The sequence below is a fragment of the Lasioglossum baleicum genome, chromosome 15 (genome assembly GCF_051020765.1).
Source record: "Lasioglossum baleicum chromosome 15, iyLasBale1, whole genome shotgun sequence".
Classification (NCBI taxonomy): domain Eukaryota; kingdom Metazoa; phylum Arthropoda; class Insecta; order Hymenoptera; family Halictidae; genus Lasioglossum; species Lasioglossum baleicum.
In genome coordinates this window covers 8,816,572-8,825,450 of record NC_134943.1, presented here as the reverse complement: position 1 = coordinate 8,825,450, position 8,879 = coordinate 8,816,572, and the positions used below count along the sequence as shown (strand labels likewise).

The 8,879-nt window shown below is 40.1% G+C and overlaps 3 protein-coding genes across 3 annotated transcripts; 1 reads left to right on the top strand and 2 right to left on the bottom strand.

Annotated features, from left to right (window-relative positions):
- Window positions 1–316: 316 nt before the first annotated feature.
- Window positions 317–2,269, bottom strand: LOC143216495 (nucleoporin Nup43-like). The gene is made up of 7 exons (XM_076439602.1): window positions 2,054–2,269; window positions 1,571–1,675; window positions 1,375–1,499; window positions 1,170–1,294; window positions 955–1,106; window positions 633–879; window positions 317–557 (listed from the first exon to the last, which is right to left on the bottom strand). The coding sequence occupies exons 1-7, from the start codon at window positions 2,165–2,167 to the stop codon at window positions 385–387; spliced, it is 1,041 nt and encodes a 346-aa protein (XP_076295717.1). The 5' UTR covers window positions 2,168–2,269; the 3' UTR covers window positions 317–384.
- A 272-nt stretch (window positions 2,270–2,541) lies between these two features.
- Window positions 2,542–8,842, top strand: LOC143216057 (TNF receptor-associated factor 6-A). Its single transcript, XM_076438788.1, has 6 exons — window positions 2,542–2,664; window positions 2,820–2,925; window positions 3,018–3,155; window positions 3,250–3,483; window positions 3,722–3,966; window positions 4,032–8,842. Exons 2-6 carry the CDS (start codon window positions 2,838–2,840, stop codon window positions 4,284–4,286), a joined length of 960 nt encoding a protein of 319 aa, XP_076294903.1. The 5' UTR covers window positions 2,542–2,664; window positions 2,820–2,837; the 3' UTR covers window positions 4,287–8,842.
- Window positions 2,686–6,673, bottom strand: LOC143216061 (uncharacterized). Its single transcript, XM_076438791.1, has 4 exons — window positions 6,526–6,673; window positions 5,643–5,720; window positions 5,443–5,521; window positions 2,686–5,083 (listed from the first exon to the last, which is right to left on the bottom strand). The coding sequence occupies exons 1-4, from the start codon at window positions 6,529–6,531 to the stop codon at window positions 4,848–4,850; spliced, it is 399 nt and encodes a 132-aa protein (XP_076294906.1). The 5' UTR covers window positions 6,532–6,673; the 3' UTR covers window positions 2,686–4,847.
- Window positions 8,843–8,879: the final 37 nt, after the last annotated feature.

Here is an 8,879-nt window from a genome sequence, read left to right as displayed (position 1 = left end):
AATTCAAAAACGTGAACAGACTCCGTGTAATTGTATCGTCGTTTCCAGGATTAAAAGTAGCTGAAAGCGCTAGATAAAAGATCAATCTAGGCCGCAATTGCTCTCGAAAGTCTTATTTTTACGAAATTACTTGTCTATGGGCATGAATGTAGAAAAAAACCTTTTTTTGATATATTAAAAGTAGAGAAAACTTGTCTTATATGAAATTACTTGTCTATGGGAATGAATGTAGAATAAAGAAAATATTTATTTTTCGATATATTACAAGCAGAAGAAACTTGTCTTGTATGAAATTGCTTGTCTATGGGAACGAATGTAGAATAAAAACATATTTATTTTTCGATATATTACAAGTAGAAAAATGCCATTAAAATTGTCTAGCTATTAAAGAGGTATATTCCGAATAATGTACATAGCTTCGTTATCACATCCAAAGAGTAAAGTTGATCTGTTTATATCAATACTGTTTATTGGTTTGTGCATAGCGCTGCAAAGCGATGTTACATTCACTTTTCCGTTCGTTCCAATTGTATTCAACCAATGCGTATTTGTAGGATCTGAAACGAATGTAGAATGTTAATACGAAGCAATGGAATTTCCGATCACATAGTTCCCTGATCTTCGAAGTTTACCGAGACTCAATTTCGAGTGTTGAGTGTTATTCCAGTGCCACAATTCCCCACTATTTGAACAGGTATATATGTTTTCAGGTCTGTCAGGGTGAAAGAGAATTTCGCTAACAGCCTTGGCATGAGCATTTAGTTGAGACATCGGATACGTATTATGTCTCAAATCCCACACTGTCAAGCTACCGTCACCACCACCGGCAACAACAATGTGTTTCTGTGTCGGATGATGCGCGATGCTTGTGGCTTCCGTCTATTAATCGGTAAAAATTTCATGAAAAAATAATTAGAAGCAAGAAAATGTTTGTCATTGTATTAGCACACATACTTTTGCTTGCTCTGAAAGCATAAACGTTGTCGCAGGAAGATCCCGATTGTTTCTCAAGTCCCAGACTTTCATGTGTCCCCTAAGATTGCCTGTAAGTATCTCATTGTGTCTTAAGAAATCGACACAGTACAAAGAACAGCTATCAGCCTCTTCTAAAAACAGATTTGAATATTTCAAAACTGAGTCTTGTACTTCTAAAATATTATTCTATTTACCAATGATTCTAACTGGCTTCGTCTGTCCAGCAGTTAGAAGATTGATTCTTCCATCTTCTCCTATAGAAACTATATCTTGTTCGAAGGTAGATAATGCTGTGCACGATGCGTAATCAGATGTTTTACTGTAAATATATATATAACATATAATACGTTGTAAGATGGTATAACAGTGAATAATAAATAGTTCACAAAGAATGTATACTTGAATGTATGTATGAATTCCCAAGACATGTGTTCCTTAAATTGTAAATATGGATTCTCATGGAGCTGTAATAATCTTACATTGCCGATGGATGAGGATACCACAAAGAAGTCTCTCGAAATAAACTATAAAAAATGACTGGATGATAAATAAAAAGAGAATAAACGATTAATGTTATAAAATAAGTACTAGTTACCCTAATTTCAGTCACATTCCCAAGAATAGCATAGGAGGAGACCACTGCTGGATAAGATTCGCCGACATCGTTAACTTGGAACGTCCAGAGGGTTACTTTGTTCACCTGTATCAAATATTTGCTACTTATTGGTGATCATTAGACTGCGGACGTTCATGTAATTTTCAATTTTTGTAGGCAAATTTTAAGAAAGTGGAATTAAATAAAATTTTATTTTCAGTGGAAGTAGCCTTTGTAAATAGATCTGAAATAAGTAAAAGTGAATCAAATTCTATCGAATTTTACGTTCCAGCATTTTTGGTAAATTTTCAGATGCCATAAATGCATAAAGATCCGCAGTCTAATGATCATAATGTAAAACAAAAACCACAATGAAATTAGAAATTTATCAATTCAATCAATCAAATATTAAATGTATTAGCATTACTGTAGGAATAAAACGAGCACGAGGATACAGGTTAAGTTTGTCGATGTTAACCTCACCGTATCATCCCAACTGCCGGTTAAAAAATTGGTAGCCTCCTCGAAATCCTTGTGTTTCCATCGAATTTTAGCAACTTTCTCCGACACGAACGTTCCTTGGACATTTTCGGTCATCTTATGTCATTTAAAACTGTTTAATTTAAAATGAGAGAACGGCTAGAAGCCGGATCAGTGTTTAGAGACGCACGCGTTCCCACTTCCCACCAGGTCTGTCAAAAAGACCGCCAAACGCTGCGCGGGCGCCACTTTTAAAAATCCACGTGCTCGTCAACATCTATTTTTACCATTTTTATCGATAGTTAAGAGCACATGTTTTAAAAGCTTCTCGCCGAGATAGACTTTAAACTCTACAACCTTTTAATATTTTTAACGACTCTTCGAACGTCATCGTTTTTAAAAATACAATTTCCTTTTCATCAAAATTTGTGGTGGAATCCTGTTCAGTACTCTTACGAATAAAAGAATTAATCGTCGATGATTGTCGTTACACATTATTTATAAAAGAGGAACAGATGCAGAAATAAAGGAGTAGGGATCAAGCTATGATTTATAAATCACAGAAGATCCGGAGGACAGTTACGTGGTGACCAGGTCGTGGAACAGATGCGTGTGTAAGAAAATTTTCGCTCTCAAATATTTCTTTATTTAAAATCGCTTGCTGAAGTAATCGTTCATCCGCTACACAAACTTACAACTAGAAAGTATTTTCTGCTTGAAACAATGGTATGATTAATTAGACGACGGAAGTGATTTGTGATGATTGCAGGTCCAGCACCCTGAAGCAATGACACCGTACGTTTTATTGTTCTTATATCTCAATACGCTCTATTTAACTTGCTGTGTTGCAAGCGTTGCGAGCACACCGAAACTCGGTGAGTATTTAAAAGGGATCGTACGATCGCAAATGATCTAGATTCTAGACGAACGAGCAAGGATTTCGAAATTTCAACAAAATTAATTTCAGTGTTCACGGGTGTGAATCTAACGAGCGATGAAGAGGTCACAGAAACGCAGCATGCAACTTGCAAAATTGCCACCGAAGAATTGGTTGCGAGCGCGAAAGCCACTGTCACAAGAGTGCTTACTGGAGCGTGCAGCGCAAGTAAGCAATTCTAGTTGTGATTAGCAGCTATTGATTTCTGGATAAATGTTTTGATCGCACCGTAATTTAATATAATTTTAAATGATTTTTTCAGAGGCGATCGACGAAAGGCTGCGATCTCTCGAGAGGAACTTGACGCGGGAATTGGAGGAGATCAAGATGATGTTTCGCAGCCTGTTGGACAACAAAGCGCACAAACCCGACAGCAATAGCCTAGGGAGCTATCGAATTAACCACGATGATGATCGCAAAATCATCGCTCGATCCCCGAGGCAAGCTGAGATCGACGTGTTCAACAACACCGTGCAAAGAGTTTCATCAGCGAACGGTTTATTTGTTTTCTACGATTTAATGCTAACCCACTCCGCGATCGATTGCATTACGTATTCACTGGGAACACATGCTGCTAGATGCAGAACCGAGTTACCCCCTCGTTCCGCATAATCGATAAATTAGGTTGTTTTTTTTTTCAATAAGTTCTTCTCAAAGTGTGCTCGGGTCTATCGGCCAATCCGCGGAAATCACGTGAAACGCAATGATTGGGAGGATATCCTGACGCTTTGCAGGGTCATCGAGCGACTTTCTCTACTACTGGCAAATAAAGGACTTCGACAAGAAGCTGGCATCCTGGAAAGGTGCTCGTTCCGAGCGCAGTCCAACTTTTTACGCGGCTCGGAATGGTTACGCCATGTACATGAAAGCGACACCACGTTATTTCCCTGATGGCACCGTCTTCATAGCCGTTGGACTAACTCGCGGTGTTTATGACTCCATCTTAAAGTGGCCGTTCCCCTATAAAGTTCGTCTTGAGGTAATAAAACGCGAAAGAAACCGCTCGAGAAGTTACTCGTGATCGTACAACGCGTGGATCGCTAGGTTTTAGATCATTCCGGCGAGCAGCTGCGACAAGATCGATGCTCTCGAACCTGGGATCCAAGCACTCTCTGCTCGGAATATTTTTGGGGCCGTCCAAAATTAACTGGAGAACCGGACAATCCAGAGTGTGTCGGATTGAGTATCCCCCGTCAAGTTCTATTCACCAAACTACCGTTCGCGGACGATGGCTCGTCGAGGAACACCAGATACCTCTGGAACGACAGCGTCACCGTCAAACTGACGGTCCACCTTTAAATATCGTCTCGGAGTAAACAACTAGATTGCGGATCCTCTATGCAAAATAAAATTGTTCTGCATTTCTTGTAAGTCAAATTGCAGCGACTCATTCTTTGTCAGAAATGCATATAAAATCCGCAGTCTATAAATAACCAAACGATTAGTTTACGATAACACCGACCGTAGCGTCACATTTTATTGGGTCTCAACAAAGGTACATGCGACGTGTCTCTAAATCGTATGATCTATCTTGCGTCGTTCGGACCACGGATTATGTCGGTGCGGTGACACAAGATCAGTAGGTATATCATTTGACCGGGGGGATGGCAGAATCTCTTTTTATATTCGTCTTGACACAACGGATAACGGATATAAATGAAATCGTTACGTTCCAAAAGGGTGAAGAAAGTCCGTCGGTGTTGCTTGGTACTCGATAGAAGAGTGTCTGCTGCGTAACGCATCGTGTCGATAAATAATAAATGAAGTTGAGGGGACAAGTAATTCAAGCAAGGTTCTCTCGTCTTCACCCAGTCCGGCGCGACGAGGTTCGCCATCGCCAGCGCGTTTAGGCGATCGAATTTAGTCCGAGGAAACGAACGAGGCCTCCAGCCTTTTGCGAAGAGGTGTCCTACCAGCAAGATACACCTGTGGAATTTCCGAAAGCTGGTACTCGTTCGACTCTCGATCGATCTTCATGTTTTGCGATGCGGCCCTCAGCAACGCTTTATACACGGAAACCGGAAGTCGCACGGTCCCGCCGAGCTCGTACTCCTGCGCCGGAAGATTCTCCGGGAAGCTTCTCTTCCTTCCGCATCCTACGACCAATTCGTTCATCGGTAAACTCGTCTCGTTATGTCCCAATTATATCGGTGCAAGCTTTCAGGTTTCAGCAGTATAGAGAAAAATTTAGCCTGCGAGTAGACTTTAAGAATGGACTCAAGAAATGCAAGGATGATTTCATTGATTATCAGACTTTAAAGAATATACAGATATTTGAAAAATCATTAAAACAAGATTAAAAGACTATGTTTATTTTGCAGACAGATCCGCAGTCTAGTTATCAGCACGTAAACAGGAGCGCGTAATAAGCTCGTATATTATTAAACGTAATATTAATTAATAATGCACCGTATAAATGCTGTCAAGAATATAAATAAATTATGAGCGGATTTACCAGTGAACGCGTTGCAAAACGGTCTTTTTATCTTGATCGAGTCGTCCGTGGCCAACATGTCCAGCAGCTGTTCCTGGATCTGGAAATCGAAAGATCTTCAGAGTTTCGATTGAAAGTTCCTATTGTAAATCTCTTCAAGGTGTTTTTGCAGTCCGCAATGCGGAATCCTTGAAGAGACGCAACGCGGGTAGAGTCATCACCTTGTCCTGTGGTTGCTCCGTGCGCGTTGCATCCGCGAAGAACGCGAGCCCCAGGAAACAGGCAACACAGATGATCGTCTGAAATGATTGATCGACCGTTGATTCATCACCGCACCGGCGAGGTATAATAGACATTTTAATAAACAAATTGTCCTCGTTATTCCATAAATGTTAAACGACGCGATGACGAGATATCTCGATAATTACCGGGCCACGCGTAATTTCTAATAAACGCATGCAACGTTTACGTAATAAGTGTTGAGAAGCTTTCGAACATGTGAACCGTTTGTAATCTGCTTACGACTTTAATCAGGTTTGTACTGCGGTTAATTAATGTCCAACTATACTGCCGGTCGATCGTTCCTCCGAGCGGCACGTTCGTCATTCGAGGAAATAATTACTTTTAATGAAAACAGCGGCCAACGCGAGAGTGCTACAAATAAATAATGCGACAACAGTGGGCTCTGAAAAGCGCGTTTATTTGGACCATTTCGGGTGGGCGATTATTTGAAGCTCTTATATATTCGTCAAGATATTATATCTTTAAGATTTGGACAAAGTATTTCAAAGATCATCGCAACAGGGATTCTCGTTACAAAAACTGTCCATTGAAAAAGTAAAATGCTACGATTTATTCTAGTTGGATAAACTCAGCATCCATAGTCTTTAGTATTTTGTTAATCTCTATCAAGATAAAGAGTGCATCGATAGACGAGAAATAATTCAAAATCTGCATTCGCAACTGAATCAATGTTTCGAACCACTCGAGTTGGGATTGTATTCCAGAAAGTAACTCTACGTAAAATATACTTTTCACACTTTGCTATGAAATTCCCGCGAAACGACTCGAAAAGGAATGAAATTCGAAGAGAGAGGAGCTTACCTTCATGTTGTATCTTCGCTGATCAGATTGACGCAAACAACACCGTTCGAAATCCTTGATGGAACTGTAAAAGTCTCGATCACGTTCTCCAGCAAAGGGTTGTTGGTCGCAACGAGCAGTCAGGTCCACGTATGAGGGATGAAATCGCGCGTCGTCTCTTCAAATACAATCCCCCTCCTTTCGTCATGGTTCGAGGGCGTAAATACATGCGCCCGAGAAACGCATGACCGTTCATAATGGTCCTCGCAGCGGAACATTTTCCGTTCTTCAGCGGGGGATGCGGTTAGCCTCGTGTGTCTTCTACGACTTGCATACGCTCCGGAACCGCATACGAATGATGCACTTTGTCTCTGTCAAATGGTGAGGAGTCCTCGAGTTTACTGACGAACGACAACCGCGAACTCTTAATACATTATTTAAACAAATGACCATGTCTGACATTTCCTTGTATCGCCAGATTCCCCATTTGAAAACGCGTAACTTCGAGGATCGTGTTTTCACCCATATAATGTGGACAATGGCAAATAAAACAATACACGTGTCGAATATATTTCGAGGGAAAATTGTTAGTATTTTTTCAAACATTTTCAGTTGCTATCGAAGTCCGGGAAGAGTTTTCAGAGAGCAACGAAGGGTTCCTCTCTGAAGTCAATTAACGTTCCTTTTTCCTGCAAGGACTTGTACACGCGTTTAGGGATGTAAGTGCTTAGGGAACGCCTTGTGAAACCCCGCGATGGTTTTCAACCACCCGCCGCGTTCACACGTTTCCGTCGAACAAAGGGAGACGGATGGACGAAATCGGGAAAATATGCAAACACCCCCAAACAGAAGGTCAGATCATCGATCGGAGGATCGATCTGGTAGAATGAAACAGCCCAGAAAATGCTGACCGATAAAGGTCTCTGTGTAAATCAGAGGAAAGCAGCCGGGGTTAAGTACTTACAACGTTCGCACATCAGAACCCGCTGAGTTACGATAAGGTCGTTCAACCCTTGTCCGGTCAACCCCCCCCCTCGATCATTTTAATCATTTAAATTTTTTAATCTTGCGCTTCGACCATTCACTTACCGAACTTTTCGGTACTTTATATATATTAACGCTTTATAAATATGTTATCGCAAAATAAATCGAAGTGCAAGGGGTTAATAGGATTTCCCATGATCGTAATGAAACACGTGTATATCATTATACTATCATGCTGCATCGAAAAAAGAGGCTTAAAAATCTTCATTTACATAACAATCTTACAAGAAGTTAAATTAAAACATTATGGAAGCTAAATTGTGTGTGTGTGAAAGATTTACTAGACTTACCCTTGTTCGATGAGCACTGAATTCATTTGTAATAAATAAATCAATAATAAAGCGAGATAGGATGACCTGCTCTTATTCAAAAGAGGACATAGGTTTTAACCAGGGACTTAACACCGGTAAAATTTTATACCGATATTATGCAAAGAGGCTGTACCGAAGCCGAAAAATACCGAAATGGGTGAAAACCGAAATCGTTAATTCCGGTAGAATATCGGTTATACCGAAACTGAAATAAATAACGGTATTTTTCGGTTTTTCCAATGCAAAGAATGCCGCAAATAAAAAGGAATTGCGTGCCACTTGCCCCAGAACCGTCAAGAAACACAGTCACCTAAATTACTTAAATATACACAATACAAATACGTTCCGTCGTAAAACCCTCCGTGCGAAGGAACAAGCGCGAGTCCGAAATCAGGTAAACGATCCTCCGACCACCATGGCCGTCATAAAACTAAGCCCATCCAGATGTACCTCCCAATTAAGTGATTTTGATGATAAAGAAATAACCGAAAAATACCGGTACAAGTACGTCCCTGGTTTTAACATTTACATAATATTATATGTTTTTCCATTCACGTGTGACATCATATAATATTTTGTTCTCCTCCTTTTCGAAGCCGTTCTCGCGGCTTTCAGTAGTATAGAAAATATATGCCCAATTTTAAGTTAATCGACTTAATATTGTAAATCACAGCCGGGAAGTCACAGCGTTATGAATCAGGCATGCGTCGAAAGTAGCATTACCGTTGATATATAGGTCTCTGCGCGTATAAACTGAATGAACGTTGCTGTCAGAAAAGTGATATTCTCTTTTCCTATAAAAAAATCTCCCCGCATGAATTATTTTGTACTAAAGGAACTAAAAGTGGGAAAAGTTAATAATAGAAGGGAATAGTTTTCAGTGAAGGCTGAAGAATGAAAATAAGTTCTTGATTGAGTCTAAAACGCGCGTTGACAAATGAAATGATCATCGATAACATTTTTAAATAAAATTTATTAAACAAATGCTTTACTTATACGGCAAAAAATCTGAAGACGTCA